Genomic DNA, 18,811 nt, shown 5'->3' with positions numbered 1-18,811 from the left:
GTTTCGGGGATGAGTGTGGGTTGAAAGATACTTTGTCTACTGCAGTGGGAGTTGGAAGATACCTTTACTTGGTCTACTGCAGTGAGTGTTGAAAGATACTCTTTTATTATGGACAAGATGCTGTTGGGTTGTAAGAGACCCTTTGCGTACTTCAATGAGGGTTGAAAGTCACCCATTATGTATTTTTCTGATTTTCGAAGGGAGGAAATGTGCTACATCCTGATTTAGGCATAATGCATTCTCTCGCCCTAGTTCCCTGATACCTGCTCCTCAGCCAGTGTGTATGTGATATCATAGAATGTTTATGTATGCCTGGAGAGATCAGTTGGAGAAAGGGGGCTGAGCAGCAGGATGCTGCTTCTAGTGGGGCGTTGATGTGGCTTTGAGATGACACCTGTAACCTATAACTAAAACTTTAGTCTTCAAATAAACTTCATCATAAAACCGACGATACCTGCCTACTGAGAATCTATCTATTGATTGTAACATGCTACTCATACGGAATGTATCTTTATACATACATACTGTGCCATTTTTTACCAAACAAACCTGTTTTGTACTTCAGGCACCTGTAGTAACTACTTTGCCTCTGTTTTTCCTATTTTTTACAGACTGCAGTTGAGACGACAGACAGGTGAGTTATAATTTGGAAGCATCTGTCTTTTGAAGCATTTTAGTTCCAATGTAAACAATTGATTAGGGTGTAAAGTTGTCTCAACCATTTGGCACACTTGAATTAGTACATAAAATCAACAACATTTTTCATGATTGGAATAGTTGACTGTGTAAATGAGGTATAGTATAATTGCTAATTTGTATGTTCCTGTCATTTTCTGCTTTGTTTTTTGATCTGCAAAACCTATTGCTACCTGTGTTTTGTTAGAGAAAAATATGCATAGAGTGCACTTTGCTTCAGCCCAGAGCAGTATTTCTCTCTCATCTCATGCTATTTTCCGATCGATGCATAATCCTCCCTCCTAAGGAGTGCTTGCAATGTATCAGGGCCTATTAAACATCTCAAAAATATATTGATTATCACACATGAAATGATTTATCTCACTGTATACAGAAAAAAGTGTTTTTTGTTACTGCCGCAGGCTTTTTAATGTTTCAATCAGGGCTCAAAATGCAAGGCAGTTCTACTGGTTTACCAATGCTTGTTACAATAAACCTCATGTGCTCTATTCCCTCTGATTCTGACTTTGATCAATTGGTTAAAGTTCACTTCCCAATGCAAGTCTGAAGGCTCAGAAATGAATAAATAGCAGGTTTTAATGCCCATTTGAGAAAGAAATAAACAAATATTTTCGACATTAATGGTACAATATTATAATAATGAATGTAGTTTAAAGACATTGGAATAAAACCTTGAGTATGATGAAGTCATTGGGCATGAGTTTATCCTTGAAATCATAATATCATCTCAGCCTTAATGTTTTATTGTGTGACAGTTTTGACTCATCTAAGGTAGCGCAGAAGGTTAATATGCCTCCTGCAAAGAGCATGTACTATGTAGAGCACAGAACATTATTACATGGTCATAGCTCAGTGGGATACTGCTTTTGTCACAGAGCTCCTTTTGTTTCTGTGCAGTTCATAACGTATAATCATAATCTAGCACAGTGAGCTATGAACTGCCATCAAAGGGCTGCATGCAAACTGCATGGTACAGGTTAGAAAGTTATGTTTTTTCCCAGTTTTTGATTATCCTAATTTTGCTAAAAAGGGTTTATTCGAGTAGAAATTAATTATTAGTAAAGTCAAACCAAACCCCTGTGTTACGTTCTGAATCCTGAGTTTATGCTTCCCCAGACCAAGTACTCTAAAAAAAAAGACTACCAGTATGGATGAACATGTAACCTTGTAGTCCCCTTTGTCACCATTTTCTATATACTGATTTACACATGTATGATTCATTGTCTGTGTGTGTGTGATGTAAAGTGTTCCAACACTATACACTAGAAGAGAGGCACTATAAAATAAAAAATACATGTGAGAGAGGGCCATGGAGGGATGGGAGTCACTGTTTGAGGGTGATGGTGAGTGCATCACTGAAGAACCCAATAAAGATTGCTGTATCCTGGTGCACTGTAAGATTAAAAACAAATACAGTTGAATATCTAATGAGCAATGTGTTACAGAATGCACATTTTGTGCCATTTTTTTACAAATTTTCTTGGATGAGAGAATCACCCAAGTCCCATTGTAGTGGACAGGATTGCTGGCTAAGCACCCCGCGGGGGGTGGTCTGACACATTTTTTCAGAGCTGCTTTGGGTTCTCAGTCGGGCCCTGATTGTATTAGGAAGTGTTGGTTGTGTGACAAACACTGCTAACAACAAGGAATAGGGTAAGCAACTTGTCTCCTCCCCTTTTGCTATCACAGCCTCAATGTGAGGAGTTAGCCCATTTTTTAATTAAAAAAGTGGAAGCTATTCATCTCCATTTTTCTTAGGCTAATGGGGGTGAAACACAAACCGCTGATTCTGCTGTAAGTAACAGCACCTCGTATGTTACATTAGAAGTGGATGATGATACCTTATTTACTTCTGGTTCAATATCTAAAATGGAGTCATCGCCTCTGTTGGGACTTTCCAACCTTCTTGGCCATCTAACAATTCATTAAATTGGGCTTGCTTCTGGATCCTTTACCACCAAATAAGCTTGGACTCCTAGTCCCACAATTCTTGCAGGTGGTGATAGAACTTCCTCTCTGTTATAGAGACGGGTGCCCCAGAGTTGGAAGCATGCTATGGTCTTCCCACTTCTAAAGTTTGACCAACTGGTCAAACCTTCAACCGATTTCTCTTCTGCCCATTTTCTCCAAAATCCTGGGGAAACATGTTAACACATGGCTCACATCATTTGTGGAGTCCCAAAACTTTCTACATCTTTCACAGTGGGGCTTCAGGGAGATACACATCATTGAACCTGCTCTCCTGGGTGTCACTGAACATCTTAGATGAAGTCTAGATGAGGGGGAAAGGGTTATGCTTATTTTGCTTGATCTCAGCCTGGCCTTCAATAATGTGTCCCACCCTATTTTAGTCGATAGACTGATGACTTTGGGTCTTGATAATACAGCACTGGCCTGGCTTACATCATTCCTTAAAGACCAGACGTTCCAAGTTTTTTCAGCCAGTGAGGGGTCGGCATCAAGGGCTCTCACTTCAGGCATCCCTCAGGGCTCAGTTTTAAGCCCTATGCTCTTTAACATCTACATCTGCCCGTTAGCAGATGAAGTGGAGAGCTGTAGCCTAACCTTGTTTTCTTATGCAGATGATACACGTATTATCTTTTCTTTGTCATCTGCACAGGACCCTCGATCCTGCGCTGTTAATGGGGGCTTGAGGCAAATCTCCTTATGGATGAGCAATAACTTGCTCAATCTCAACTACGATAAGAGGGAGGTCATGGTCCTGGGTAAGAATCCTCTTCTTTGGGGTCTACAGCATTAGCCATTATCCTTAGGGGCTCTCCCTAATCAATTATCCAAAGTCAAAAATCTGGGCTTTTTCTTGGCTGAAAATCTATCTATGAAGCCTCAGGTGGCCAACATCACCTCCACCTGCTTTGTGGTGCTCAAGTGGGTAAAAAAGATCATCTGGATGCTTCCCCAAGTAGCCAAAAGGACTCTAATGCAAGCCCTCATTTTATTGCGGCTAGATTATGGAATGTGCTATATTTAGGTATTGATAAGGTCTGGACGGCTAGAGTTTATCCAGAATTCACCCACTAGATTTCTGTATTGGCTGCCAAAATGCACTTCGGTTTCACATCTTTTTCACAAGATCAATAATCAGGCCCTGTGCACTGTGCCTAGCTTCCGACTGGTTCGTATGGGCGGTCGCTCTTTCACTGTTTTGGGTCCTAGGCTATGGAGCCCTCTTCCAGAGTCTCTGAAAAAGGACTTCACGCCTCACATTTTTTAAAGGTTTGAAAATCTGGTTATTTTAAGCAGCTGCTGTGGTCACCTTACTTCCTGCTTAGTGCCGGGAAACCCTATGCGGGTAACTGTTGCACTTCATAAGACTATAAGTAAATAGATAAGTAAATAAATTAAACAAATCTAATGAGGGAACAACAGCACCCCACTAAAACCATACATTAATTGAGCACAATACATGTCAATGCAAGCAATTTTAGAGTATCAAGTCTCAGGGGGGTAAAGGGAAGGGAGGAGCCCTGACTACCAATGAGCTCAGTTTGACAAGTGCCCAAGGTGTAACACAAGCCCCCGCAGCCTCTGCGGCATAGGGGTGCTCACCACCTCTTAAGTGGCACTGCATCCCTTAAAGGGGTGCCCAAACCCTTCATAGTCTCCCTCATACCGATTTTTCATACATAATATTTCCCATCTGAATTGCAGTATGGCCGGTTCACAATGAAAATTACTACATCCTGCAGCTTACTTGTTGGCTCTGAGTATTGCATATTTTGGGATAACCTAAAGACCCCGTATATCTATGTGACCAGAAGAGTCTATCAAACGTAATGTTACTTTGCTTTTGTAAATTGCCCATTGTACCAAAGAATTACAGATAAAAACTTTACCAATTACTTTTTTTTACTATTTATGTCATTATTTCACTGATTAATTTATTTAGGCAAACCTTGAGGGATCCACCCAATAACCCTTTGCTGAATTCAACATGTTAGCTTATTTTCAGAAATGTATAGCTAACCTGGATCACCCATGGGTTTCTCACTTCTTTTCACCACAAACTGAAAGTAAGTTGAAACCACAAAAATTAAGAAAAATTGACTATCTCTTAGAAAAACACTAAAACTGTGGTAAAAACCTTGTTTCTTGATACAACTCTGCTTTTTCTTGAAAGACGAAATGTTGATCCTAACACAGCAAACCTTTACATGATGTCATTTCAGAAGAAAAAACTACACTTTCTAGATAGATAGATAGATGTCAATAAGCAAAGCAAGATGAATCAATGTAGGTGTAGTCAGATGGATACATAAAGAAATAGAAAGGGTGGTTTTAAGGTATTTAAAGATAGATAGCATCAGACAGATACCTAAATAAACTTAGTTTAGAGTTTCCCTACCCACCCCGTTTCTTTAACACTCTGGCCCTCATTACAACTCTGGCGGTTGGTGATAAAGTGGTAGTAATACAGCCAACAGGCTGGCGGAAAATACTGCTAAATTATGACCATGGTGGAAACAGCTCAGACAGACAGCCACTTTAACACACCGACCGCCAGGGTGGAATCAACAGGCACCACGAAGCCAATGTTCCACCCACTGTATATAGACACTGGAAACCGCCACCTTTTCCAGGGTGGTAGCAACAACATCAAAAGCCTGGTGGAAACAGATCTCAGAAGTCAAAGGACTCACCTGTGGATACTCAGGGAAGAACCACTATGCCATGGAGCCCGAGCTGCACATATTCCCAGTGTTGATTTATGTTCTGCTCCACTACAAACACCAACGACGGCGAAGATGACCACGGTGAGTACAGCCACCTAGCACATAGGGGAGGGGGGGGGGGGAAAGAGAGTGACACACACACGCAACACCCCCGCCCCCAACACCATACACACAAGCAGATGCAGTAACATCACATATTTGCCCCGTACCCTTCAGGAATAATGCAAGGACAACTCCAATAGAGAAAAGTGAGTGTAATAAGATAACATAGTAGCAATACGTGCATGCAAATCAAAAAGTATATACATATTTGCAAATGAAGGGACACTGCCCAGTCCTCAATGTTCATTGGCCACAGGGCCACATTACAAAGTCCAAGGCCCCACTTCACTCCTTCAACAACACAGAGAGAACACTGCAGGGGCATAAGGTCGAACGTAGGCAGGCACCTCAGGGGGATGGGGAGTGAGGGGCACCTCAGCCGGCAGATGGAACAAAGCCACTGGTCCTGGAGGGGGCAACATGCCCTGTGTTTTGTCTTTGGGAGTGCAAGGCCACAGTCTCTCAAGTGGGTGACTTGCCCACTGGCTCTGGAGGGGGGAACATGCCCTGTGCTTTGTCCTGGGGAGTGCAAGGCCACAGTCTCTCAAGTGGGTGACTTGCCCACTGGCCCTGGAGGGGGGAACATGCCCTGTGCTTGGTCCTGGGGAGTGCCATGCCACAATCTCTCCGGTGGATGGCATCACCACTGGTTCTGGAGGGGGCATTGTGCCCTGTGATCTTCCTCCTGGGGAGAATAGGGTGAGCGGATGGCTTCTCCACTGGTTCAGGAGGGGGCATTGTGCCTAGTGAGCTTCATCCTGGGGAGGATGGCGTGAGTGGATGGCTTTTTCACTGGTTCTGGAGGGGACATCGTGCCCTGTGATCTTCATCCTGGGGAGGATGGGGTGAGTGGATGGCTTCTCCACTGGTTGCGGAGGAGGCATCGTGCCTAGTGAACTTCATCCTGGGGAGGATGGGGTGAGTGGATTGCATTTCCACTGGTTCTGGAGGGGGCATTGTGCCCTGTGAGCTTCATCCTGGGGAGGATGGGGTGAGAGGATGGCATCTCCACTGTTTCTGGAGGGGGCATTGTGCCTAGTGAGCTTCATCCTGGGGAGGATGGGGTGAGTAGATGGCAACTCCACTGGTTCTGGAGGGGGCATCATGCCCTGTGATCTTCATCCTGGGGAGAAAGGGGTGAGCGGATGGGTTCTCCACTGGTTCTGGAGGGGGCATCGTGCCCAGTGAGCTTCATCCTGGGGAGGATGGGGGGAGTGGATGGCATCTCCACTGGTTCTGGAGGGGTCATTGTGCCCTGTGATGCAGATCTTGGGGAGTGAAAGGTCACAGTCTCTCAGCTGGGTGTCATACACACAGGATGTGCAAGAGGCAGGCCCCCCAATAGCCCATGGAGGCAGGTTTACAGAATGTCCGCCGGTGGTGATGGCTGTTAAGTGGTGGCAGTGGTGGTGGTGCTGCTGCTGCTGGTAGTGGTGGGGGGTGGCTCCAGCCCATCCCCTGCAGCCTCAGACGGCTTCCCACTGGTGCTGCTAGCGGAGCTGGTGTTGGTAGTGGTGGCAGTGCTGCTGGTGGAGCTGGTGGTGGTGGTGGTGGTGGTGAGGGGAGGCTCCAGCCCATCCCCTGCAGCCTGGGACGGCTGCCCACTGGTGCTGCTGGCAGAGCTGGTGGTGGTGCTGGTGCTGCTGGCAGAGCTGGTGGTAGTGGTAGGGGGAGACTACAGCCCATCCCCTGCAGCCTCGGACGGCTGCACCACCATGGTTGGTGGTCTGAGCTCCGACAGAGTCCCAGCACCAGGCCCCTTGTCCTTGCTGCCAGCAGCTGGGGATGGCTCCTTGCTCCTTTTGGCAGAAGCTGGGCGTGGCTCCTTGCCCTTCCTTGCTGCGGCTCAGGGTGGCTCCTTGCCATTCCTTCCTGCAGCTGGGAGTGGCTCGTTGCCCTTCCTTCCTGCAGCTGGAGCTGGCTCCTTGCCCTTCCTTCCTGCAGATAGGGCTGGCTCCTTGCCCTTCCTTGAAGCACTTGGGGCAGGCACCCTTTCCATCTGGCTGGCTGGTGGCCAGGATCCTTTCCCAACTGGAGTTGCTGAGGACACTACTGTGTCCAGGGACTGGGTGGCTGAGGTGCTTGCCTGGGTTTTGACCACCCTGGCCTGACATGAAGGGCAGGAGGGAGGAGGAGTAGGGAAGAGGTCAACGGTGGAGAGGAAAAGCTTCTTAGGGACATTGGGGCGGGAAGAGGGAAAAGGTCTGGGAGTGGAGGAAGAGGGAGTGGTTGTAGGAGGTGTCAGTCTGCTGTGTTTGGGTGCAGGTGCATGGGCTGGATGCTGTTGTGGATGGCTGTTGGGTGTCTGAGTGCTTGCGTTTGTGTACTTTGGGAGGAGGGGGCACAGACACAGTGGGAGAGGACACAGGGGACGTGTGCATGGATATTCGGGTGGTGACTGCCAGTGAGGTGTGTGTTCTTATAGGTGTGCTGGTGATGGTGGTAGTGGATGAGTATGTAGTGCATGCAGGTGTGAGTGAAGACACAACTGGGAGGGAGGTGGAGGACGAGGAGGAGGGGGACACAGTGGAGGCAGTGGATGTTGCCCTTGGATGGCATTCACAATGGTTGACTGCCCAACAGAGATGGATCTCAGGAGGTCAATAGCCTCCTCACTCAGTGAAGCAGGGCTAACTGGGGCAGGGCCTGAGGTGCCTGGGGCGAAGGAAATGCCCACCCTCCTGGGTGAGCGTGCACGGGCAACTAGCTGAGGAGCTGCTGGGAGGGCAGGGCTGGTACGGGGGCGGCAGCTATACCTGTAGCTGGGGTGGGCACAGAGGTGTCCCCCACCACGAGGGAGCTTCCATCAGAGGAGGTATCCGTGTCCAAACTGTCCCCGCCTGTCTCCGCCGTGGTGTCCCCCTCGCCCTCCATCCCACTGGTGCCCTCAGCGTCAGTGGACACTGCCTCCGGGCCATGTGGGATGCAGCTACCTCCATCACCGGTGCCTCTGCTCCTCCGCTAGATGATGCTAATGCACATAAGGACAGGATAACAAAACAAAAAAGGGGGGGCAAAGGATACACTTGGTCAGTGGCGGCACCAACACCACCGTTGGCGGTCACAACACACTCACACACAGGGAACAGCCATATGCATTAGACAATGCACTACCAGTTACAATGCTAGTCACCAGGCCATGGGTAGGGACAGATATTGCCAACTGCAGCATACCTGGGACCCACACACCCCTGCCCCGTTGTAAATGCCTACTAACTAGGTTGGAGGAATTTCACATCAGAACCCTGCCCAAAATGGGACCTACTCTGCAATGTCAGGCCTGGCCTTGGGGCACCCACAGGCCCACATCCCCCAACCAGATACCACACCACCAGGCGTAAGTAGTAATGAAGGATACTGTACTCACCCCCTTGTTGCTGCTGTGATGCCCCTAAGCGCCCATCCAGCTCTGGTTAGGCCACCGCCAGTATGCAGGCCATCGGGGGATCAGGGTTCGACGGTCACCCCTTCTTCGTTGGGAGGCCATCCCCAGCTGGGCCTCCGCCGTCTTCCATGCCCAGCATCTCAGGTCCTCCCATCGTTTGCGACAGTGAGTGCTCCACCTGCCGTAGACCCCCAGGGTTTGCACGTCCTTGGCGATGGCACGCCACATACCCTTCTTTTGATGGGCGCTGGCCTACAGAGGAAATAGACACAGAGAAAGGTATTAGTCAGACCGCCCTGCTTGTTACACTCATGCCCCTTACCAGCCCCGTTAGCACAGACATGCCCCAGCATACATGCTGCACGCTGCCCAGGGCCCATCCACCAACCCCCTCCCCTACACGAGGCCTTCACACACAGCACTCCATGCATTCATGCACCATGCATCGTACTCACAGTGTACTCACCTGTTGGTCTGGAGGCCCATACAGGAGTCGGTACTGGGGTAGGACCCCAGCCACCAGCCTCTCCAACTCCACCGAGGTGAAGGCAGGGGCCCTTTCCCCAGTCACACGAGCCATGGTAGGTTCCAGACACAGCTCACAGCAGCACATGCAGTGTAGGTCCTCTACTGTTGAAGGTCAGGTAGCAAGTGAGTGAACAGATACAAAATGGTGGTGACGTCCACGGCGGTACATACCGTCACCGCCAGCGTACATCACCATTTGCCACTGTACCCTATAGGGTCCACTGATAACCAATGAGGAGTTGCACGGCGGTTACCGACCGCCTTCCGCAACGGCGCACAACGTCAGCGAAATTACCTCATTTCCACCTGTCCCTCCATACAGGACAGGCAGAAGCCATTTCAGGGGGGGCGAGGGGGCAGGGCATGGATCCTAACTGCTTCACAGTTCACAATTTCACATTCTGGACATATGCCACCAAAATATTGTAACAATCACTATATACATTGTACTGTAGTGGTTACAATGTACAGATAATGACCAGCTGCTCACTCTTTTGCCCCATAGATTGCAAGCGCTGCAGATGAATAGGAGATGGAGACATCCCCCCATGTACAGAGCGCTTGTGGACTTGGCAACAATGGAGGACAGACACATTATCCTCACCTACACACTTGACAGGGCCACAATCACAGAGCTGTGTGCCCAATTGGAGCCCGACCTGAAATCTGCTATCTGTCACCCCACTGGGATCCCCCCTCTAGTGCAAGTGCTATCTGTGCTCCATTTTATTAGCAACAGGTTATTTCCAAGTGACAGTGGGCTTGGCAGCAGGAATGTCACAGCCAATGTTCTCAATAGTGCTGATCAGAGTGTTGTCTGCCTGACTCAACACATGTGCAGCTACATTGTTTTCCCCCAGGTGGAGGATTTGGCCACAGTGAAGGCTGATTTCTATGCAATGGGACATATCTCCAACATCATTGGTGCGATTGATGGGACACATATTGCATTTGTCCCCCCCACCCAGCGAAATTAACAGGTCTTCAGAAATCGAAAAAGTTATCACTCGATGAATGTGCAGATGGTGTGTTTGGCGGACCAGTACATCTCCCATGTCAGTGCTAACTATCCTGGGTCGGTGCATGATGCTGTTATCCTGAGGAATAGCAGCATTCCAAATGTGATTTCCCAACTCCAGAGGAGCAGGGTGTGGCTAATAGGTGAGCCCTTGTTCCAGCCCTCTGGATATTGGTGTATGGGTATGGTGTGGGACATAAGGGTTAGTGTGTGGCTAACATTTGTCCCTCGATATTTGCAGGTGACTCAGGTTACCCAAACCATGGCGACTGAACGCCTGTGAGGAATCCCAGGACAAGGGCTAAGCAACATTACAATGAGGCACATGGGCGAACAAGAAGGATTATTCAATGTACCTTTGGCCTCCTGAAAGCCAGATTTCGGTGCCTCCATCTAACAGGTGGAACCCTGTGCTACTCATCCAAGAAGGTCTGCCAGATAATAGTGGCATGTTGCATAACTTTGCCTTGAGATGCCATGTGCCTTTTCTGCAGGAGGAGGAGGCTGGAGATGGCCGTGTGGCAGCAGTGGACCCTGTGGACAGTGAAGATGAGGAGGCAGAGGATGAGGATAAGGACAACAAATGTGCAGTCATTCGTCAATACTTCCAATGACACAAAGGTAAGACAGTGTTATTTCACATTTCATTGACAGTTTGATGAGTGACATTGTCACTGGCTGGCTGCGAATTCCTAATTCTATGCCCACTCACTGTACCCATTGGCATCTCCTTTTGCAGATGTTGGTGCCCCACTATTGCTCCTGGTGTGTTCACTGCAGCCAACTACAGGTCTTCCCTATGTTAGCATTACTGTACAGTTGAATTGCAATGTGTAAAGCTTATTAAACAAACTCACACTTAAATCATTTGACATACTCCTTACTTGTATTTTATCAAAGTGTGTTTATTGCAGTGCTCTGACGAAAAGGGGGAAGTGCTATGGGATGGGGTGATGATGGAGGAAAGTCCAGGTTAGAGTCCAGTCTATTTGTAGCACGGGTGCATTGTCCAAGGGGTCATAGGAAGGGAAGCAATGGCAGTTCAAGGTGGACAGGGTGACAGAGTGGGATACAAGGGTGACAATCAGGAGAGTCTCATTTCCTGGCAGGGGTCATGGCAATAATCTCTGGCTTCTGCCTGGATCACAGGGAACATTTGCTGGTGGCCTGTTGGTCCTGTGGTGGGGTCTCCTGTCCACTAGCGGCAGCGGAGATGGAGGGCTGTTCAGCAGTCTGGCTAGTGGCAGGGGCCCGCTGGTGTGCCACTACCTCTCTCATACTGTTGGCCATGTCTGCCAGCACCCCTACAATGGAGACCAGGGTGGTGTTAATGGACTTCAAGTCCTCCCTGATCCCCAGGTACTGCCCTCCTGCAGCCGCATGTTCTCCAGCATCCTGTCCAGGATCTGGCCAAGAGTATCCTGGGAATGTTGGTATGCTCCCAGGATCATGGTGAGTGCCTCCTGGAGAGTTGGTTCCCTGGGCCTGTCCTCCCCCTGGTGCACAGCAGTCCTCCCAGCTTCCCTGTTGTCCTGTGCCTCTGTCCCCTGAACCGTGTTCCTACTGCCACTGACCCCAGGTCCCTGATTGTCCTGGGTTTGTGGGGTGCCCTGGGGTCCCTGTAGTGGTGGACACACTGCTGATTGACTTGTCCTGGGGACTGATGTATGTGCCCACTGGGTGGTTGCTGTGGTGGTATTTCCTGAGGGGGGAGGCTCTGTGGTGGTGTGAGACTGTGCCTGGGTAACCGACTGTCCAGAAGTCCCTGATGGGCCAGGCTGGTCATCCAGATCAAGGTGACCAGAGCTGCTGTCATCACAGAATTGTGGGCCTCTTCTGTGGGGGGACTGGCTGTTGCTGGCACCTCTTCCCCGGTGACATTGGCTGGAGTACCTATGGGGATGTAAATGCAGTGTCATTGTTCCTGTGTGTGACATATTGTGCATGGGTGGGTTTCCCTCTATGGTTGTTATTGCCCTGGCAGCATTGCCTTGTGTGAGTTGTTATTTGGTGGGCTAGCTGATTCTCTATAGTGTGCATGCTGTAGTGATAGGTGTCCATGCAGGGCTGTGAGTGGTGTCCATGCATTGGTATGGCATGCAGGGCTTGGCATTGGGAGGAGTGGGTTGTGATGGGGTGTGTGGGAAGTGGTGGAGTGATGGGAGTGAGGGTAAGGGTGGGATTATGTGATGGCATGCAGGTAGGGGGGGGAAGAAGTAGAAGAGAGATGACTTACCAGACTCGAGTCCTCCTCCTACTCCTACCAGGACCTCAGAATGCATGATTGCCAAGACTTGCTCCTCCCATGTTGTTAGTTGTGGGCGAGGAGATGGGGGTCCACCACCAGTCCTCTGTATTGTGAGCTTGTGTCTTGCTGCAGTGGAATGCACCTTCCCCGTAGGTCGTTCCACCTCTTCCTGATGTCATCCCTTGTTCTGGGGTGCTGTCCCACGGCGTTGACCCTTTCCACGATTCTCTGCCATAGCTTCATCTTCCTTGCAATGGATATCTGCTGCACCTGTGATCCAAATAGCTGTGGCTCTACCCGGATGATTTCCTCCACCATGACCCTTAGCTCCTCGGAGAATCTGGAGTGTTGTTGTGGTGCCATGGGTGTAGTGTGAGTGGTGTGGGTGAGGATGTGTAGGGTGATGTGTTGGGGTGTGTGATGTAAGGTGCGTGGGTGGTGTATAGGTGATGGTGGTATGTGGCTGTGGTTGTGTGTGTGCTCTTGCTGTATCTCTCTGCTGGCAATTATTGGTATTCGTAAAAGGTTGTGGGTGGGTGTTTTATAGTGGTGCGGGTGTGGTATGTGCATGGGTGTCAGGTGTGTGTAGTGTGAATTGTCCAATGTGGTGCTGTTTTGTTAGTGTGTGAGCGCGGTGGTTTGTACCGCCAAATGGTTTACCGCCATTGAATGTCTGCCGTGGTGATTCGTGGGTCATAATGTTGTGGGCGTTGTTCTGTTGGAGTAACGGTGTGGGGTTTGATACCGCCAGTTTATCACTGACCTTTGGCTGGCGGATTTGTGTGTGTGGTTGTATGATGACGGATTGGTGTGTGTGTGTCAAACTATGGTTAGCGGATATCCGCCGCAGCAGTGGTATGTTGGCGGCAGTCAGCATGGCGGTAAGTGTGATTTACCGCCAATGTCATAATGGGGCCTCTGTCTTTGTGTGTCTCTATCACCCCTGTCTTTCTATGTGTCTCCTTGTCTTCCTCTCTCTTCCTGCATTTTTCTGTCTTTCTCTCCATCTTTCCCTCTTCCTAACTCTGTTCTGTGCTTCTCCCTGTCTGTATCTCCCTATCTATCCCCATCTCTTTTTTGGTTTCTTTCCATCTTCCGTCTTTCTGTCTCTCTCTGTGTCTCTCTTTCTTCATCTTCTATCTTTTGCTGTATTTTCCATTTTTAGGGTCGAGTGCAAAGCGCTTTGTTCCTGGTGTAATCTCTCTGTGGGCTTTTCACCACGCCCATGTCAAGCCCATCAGTTTGGTTGGTTCGTGGGCTTTCCTTTTAAAATTAGCTTGATTTAATAAGTGAAAGGCATGCATACGTCATGCCTTTTCCGTTGTTTAGCGTGCCTTGAGCGCACCGGCCAACTACTGACAACATACGAGGCTCCATGTTTTCTGTATGGTTTCTGCACTTATTTTTCTCTTTATTTCGTAGGCAGCGCGATCTCGCTGGGCAGTAGTAGAGCGCTTTGCATTACTTGGACCCTGTTACATGGATAATTGCACTTTTGCCGGTTATATGGATAATTGCACTTTTGTCGATACGTTTCACTGCAAACGAACTTCTGTTTCCTTTTGTGTGTTTGCTTTGCGCTCATGGCGGCTGTTGGCTCGCTTATGTGAAACTGTTCAGTTTATGTGACAAGAAAAGTCAGCTTAGGAGTTTACAACGCTAATAGCTAACTTAACTCGAGTAAACGCGAGACACACTGCATTGCAAATGCTTGTTTCTTTTGCTGTCTCTCAACCCGGCTTGTCTCCGTCTTTTCATGAGTTTCTGTCAACTCCCTCTTTGTCCTTCTTGTCTAGGACTATCCCCTCTGCCTCTACCTATTCCTCAGGCTTTCTGTGCTCTCTCCTTGTATTTTATTATTTTTCTCTATTTTCTAGGTCTGTCAATGTATTCTTCCCATGTCTCTCTCACCAGCCTTTCCTTATCTCTTTCTCTCTATGTATTTCTCTCCCCTTGTCTTTCTCCCGTTTTGTCTCCCCCTATAATTATTGTACCGTTTCTCTCTCTTCTTGTCTCTCTCTCTCGGTCTCTCTCCCATGTCTCTCTTTCCCCGTTTCTCTGCCCCAGGCCTTCTTAAAGTCTTGGTCGAACTGGAAAATCAAATCTTCAGGTGTTCAATTACATGTGAAATAAAAACCTTCCTTTCTGAAATGCTCTCCGTGGCCTTGGCCATAGATCTATAAAGACTTAAATGATCTGTGATTTTTTTGTACTTACAGACCGAAACGCTTCTGTGCCAAAGTGATCACAATGTCCTGTCCGCTGTTAAGCGAGTGTCCGTATCTGCAAGGCAGGAATGTTTTTGGGGCACTTTCTTACTCTCCGTCGGCAGAGACCGTAGGCACTTTGTTCACGTAGCGCAAACAGCAAAGTGCTGTTTGTGGGTGGGTCACGGTTTTGTTCAGGCCAGATGCACACAGTATGTGCAAAATGTCTACTATATACAGATTAGAGACACAAGCCATGAAAAACATAAATGCCACAGAAGCACAGTGTGTAGAATTAGTGTAATATGAATGTTTCCTTGAATAGTTCTTGGGGCTATCCAACTAAACAATGATGTTCATTCCTATCAACTCAATAATGCAAACACACACCAGCGCGCTGAAGAAAATTTAAGGATTGGAGTTGTGTCCTCACTGCTGGGTATCCAAACACAAAGACGCCAGTATAATACTAAGTTAAGTAGTATTATGTTTGCCCTCGCTATTACACTTTCCTTACTACTATTGTAGTATAGCTATTTTAGTTAGGGTTTAGAAATGTTGTTTTAGCTAGCTAGGCCTGCCACTGTGCACTTTCAACCTATTACATTTTACATGTGCATTGCGTTGTTTTTCTAGCAATAGCTTCATTTGTGGTGCTGTTTTATTTCTCTCTATCTTATTGACCTTTTGCCTAGGAAAGCATTGTGTTCTTAGTAGGACATGAAGTTCACTTTGTGCTTTCTCCAAGGCTACAGTCAGATAGGGTTGCCGGCAAACATAGTATGCTGTGTCTCCTGCATTCACAGAAACACACACGCTCATACGTGGGGACCTTCTCTTAGAATGTTGGCTGTTTTATTTTAAAACATCTCTTAGTCCCAGACACGCTAGAGGGAGATTCCAGTCACATGATCGCAACTGTATGCTGATTGCTGCCAGCTTCGCTACAGCTATTTGCTTAGACCACCAAGCCCTGAACTGGATGGGGATGGTGTCTCTCTAGACCTCAGGCCTCTTCTTCAGGTATGAGGGATGATGTTCTCCCAGCGGGAAACCCGAAGGGCAGATGAGGCTTAGTATGCTGTTCTCATACTTAGTGTAGGTGAAGGGCTGTAGATCCACTCCCCTTTTTAAACAGCATAGTAGGACTGTTCTTGTGTTTTACATGTTTAGTCACATGCCTGCTCCTATTGTCTTCCATTATCCTCGATATTGCTACGCATCTGCTTTCATCTAAAATGCAGATATTTTAATAAATGCTTATTTAAATATATTCTGCCTCTGTTGTCTTTGCCTGAGTGAGATCTTGGTAACTGTGAGAATGGGATGCGATCTGATCAACCACGATTCCCTAGGAAGTCTGTCTTACCATGAGCTCGGTCACCACAATCATCTTCGTCAGAGATGGGGCGCTGCTTAGCCCGAAACCCCGGATTAGGCCGACAGGTGTTACCAGGTTTGGAAGTGTACTCAGTACCCACTACCTAGGTGATCCTACCACCCCAAATCCAGTAGCCTCATTATCCTAATGAAAACCTACGTGACATGGCACCACCAACGTTTCATCAGACATGACAAATCAGATCCTCCTAAGAATCTCTGTCTCACTTAAGGCTAAAGGCATCTCGATACTATACACGGAGACGTCCGTGGTATTGAGGATCTTCTCCTGAGCTGTAGGTTGTTCAAGCTTGAACCATAAAAGGATTGATCCCCAGTTGGTATCCTTATCTCTGAGCGCATAAACTAGTAATATGGCGAACCCTCAACGGGTAGCAATAGCAATAAATATGAGAGGCCCCCTTACTGCACATTTATTGGAAAACGGCTTAACAGCCCAGGGGGTTGCAGTTACATTTGTTGTTGAGGCACACGGAGCCTATAGAACAGAAACATTTTATTCTTGGGCCACCTTCCAGCAGTGGATGGGAACACAAATACATTTCATAATTATACACCGGCAAATCCTCCTGCACAATAGAGTTTATGCATCCTTAGAAATACCGTTATCTTATCAAAACCATAACAATTGGCTTGATGGCGCCCTACCCCACACAAATTTACCTGTTAGGTTAAGTCCATTGAGCAATGCAGGCCCGACCTGGCCCTCATTGGCCGCATAAACACCCCATCCTGACGCAGCAGCAATGGCGGTAGCTGAGGTCACCGCTTATATACAGAAGCCACAACGACATATAGGGGGTGATTCCGACTTTGGCTGGCGGCAGTAGCCGCCAGCCAAACGGGAACCGCCTCTTGGCCGCTCCACGGTCAGAAGACCGCGGAGGCCATTTCGACTTTCCCGCTGGGCCGGCGGGCGACCACCAAAAGAGCGCCCGCCGGCCCAGCGGGAAAGGCCCTGCAACAATGAAGCCGGCTCCGAATGGAGCTGCGGAGTTGCAGGGGTGCGACGGTTGCAGTTGCACCCGTCGCGATTTTCACTGTCTGCAATGCAGACAGTGAAAATCGTTCTGGGGCCCTGTTAGGGGGCCCCTGCACTGCCCATGCTAGTGGCATGGGCAGTGCAGGGGCCCCCAGGGGCCCCACGACACCCGTTCCCGCCATCCTGTTCCTGGCGGTAAAAACCGCCAGGAACAGGATGGCGGGAAGGGGGTCGGAATCCCCATGGCGGCGCCGCCATGGAGGATTCTCCCAGCCGGGGGAAATCCGGCGGGAAACCGCCGGACCCGGCTGCGCGACCGCCGCTTTACAGCCGCGGTCAGAATTGAAAAGGAAGCACCGCCAGCCTGTTGGCGGTGCTTCCGTGGTCGTCGACCCTGTCGGTCAGAATGACCCCCATAGATTGTTAGTACAATTTGGTATGCAAATGTTAAACACAAACTCAGCACGAGCTGCTCCAGCGCAAGCACATGCAGCAGCACCTCTTATAAATCCTGCAACTGTACATTCGATCATGGGTAAAGTACCCACCAAACGGGAGGAGATTCCGTTTTGGTTAGCTAAAAAAATGAATGCACTGGAAGCAGTCTTTCCCCATACGGGACCTCAGGATAAAAATAGAATTTTGACAATGTCCTTGTCTTTTGGGATAGTTCCCACAATTAAAATCTGCAATACATGGGGCACGGTATTTGCGAGGTTCTACACAAGCGCACACGGTACACCAACACTTGCCAATCTTCCGGAAGTGTTGAAACAAATTCAAGATGAATGCGGGGCAGCCCCTGCCCTAGATTTGAGGATGCAATTAATAGGTAATTTTGCCACTGTATCTTCAATCATATTCAGTAACATTAAAGGGGAACCAGTTGCACTGACAGTGCGCATGTGGCTCATTGCCGCAGAGGATCAGGAACGTGAGCTGTCAAAAATTATCGCTGAAACCTACTCCAGTATAGGTCTAGATAGTTTGGGAGCCAGACCAACTAAGCCACACGTACAAGGTAGATCTAATAAGGATGCTGCCAAACAAACACCTGAGGGTTCTAAAAAAACGCTGGGATAAAAAAACAACAAACACCTAGAAAAGAAAGGGGAGAATCTCCGCATTCGGAGACCCCACAAAATAGATGCAACCTTAGAAATGGGGATAATATAAAAACACCTGACAGATATCAATATACTGGTACACACCAATCTTGTTCCTTTCAGGACTCACCGGAAAAACAAAGTGAGAGAGGTGGGTGGTCGTAAAACCGAGAAAGGACTCACAACGCTCATCAGAAGTTTCTGTTAATAAAGAAGAGAAACTTCCACAACAGAAAATACAGTTTAAAAAGAAAAAAGTGGCAGCAGTTGCAATACGATATACCACTCAAGAGGAGAGTTTTACTAAAAAACAAGAAGTGGGCGTTAGCACTGCTAGACAGTGCAGCAGTTCACCGGGATCTTCTAGAACATCTGGAGGTGAAAGCAACTGATGACTATCTACAAGTAGAGACTGCGGACATGACTTTCTCCACACCAGATAGA

At 48.3% G+C, this 18,811-nt stretch overlaps 1 protein-coding gene across 1 annotated transcript in view; it reads left to right on the top strand.

Annotated features, from left to right (window-relative positions):
• Positions 1-18,811, top strand: part of FSD2 (fibronectin type III and SPRY domain containing 2) — a 382,625-nt gene that overhangs the window by 93,643 nt on the left and 270,171 nt on the right. The window contains exon 5 of the mRNA XM_069222558.1: positions 612-634. Within this exon, the coding sequence (XP_069078659.1) occupies positions 612-634 (23 nt within the window). The remainder of the gene's footprint in view (positions 1-611; positions 635-18,811) is intronic.

This window comes from Pleurodeles waltl, chromosome 3_1, assembly GCF_031143425.1.
Source record: "Pleurodeles waltl isolate 20211129_DDA chromosome 3_1, aPleWal1.hap1.20221129, whole genome shotgun sequence".
NCBI lineage: Eukaryota > Metazoa > Chordata > Amphibia > Caudata > Salamandridae > Pleurodeles > Pleurodeles waltl.
The sequence above is the reverse complement of the archived record's forward strand: the minus strand, read 5'-3'. Positions and strand labels throughout refer to the sequence as shown.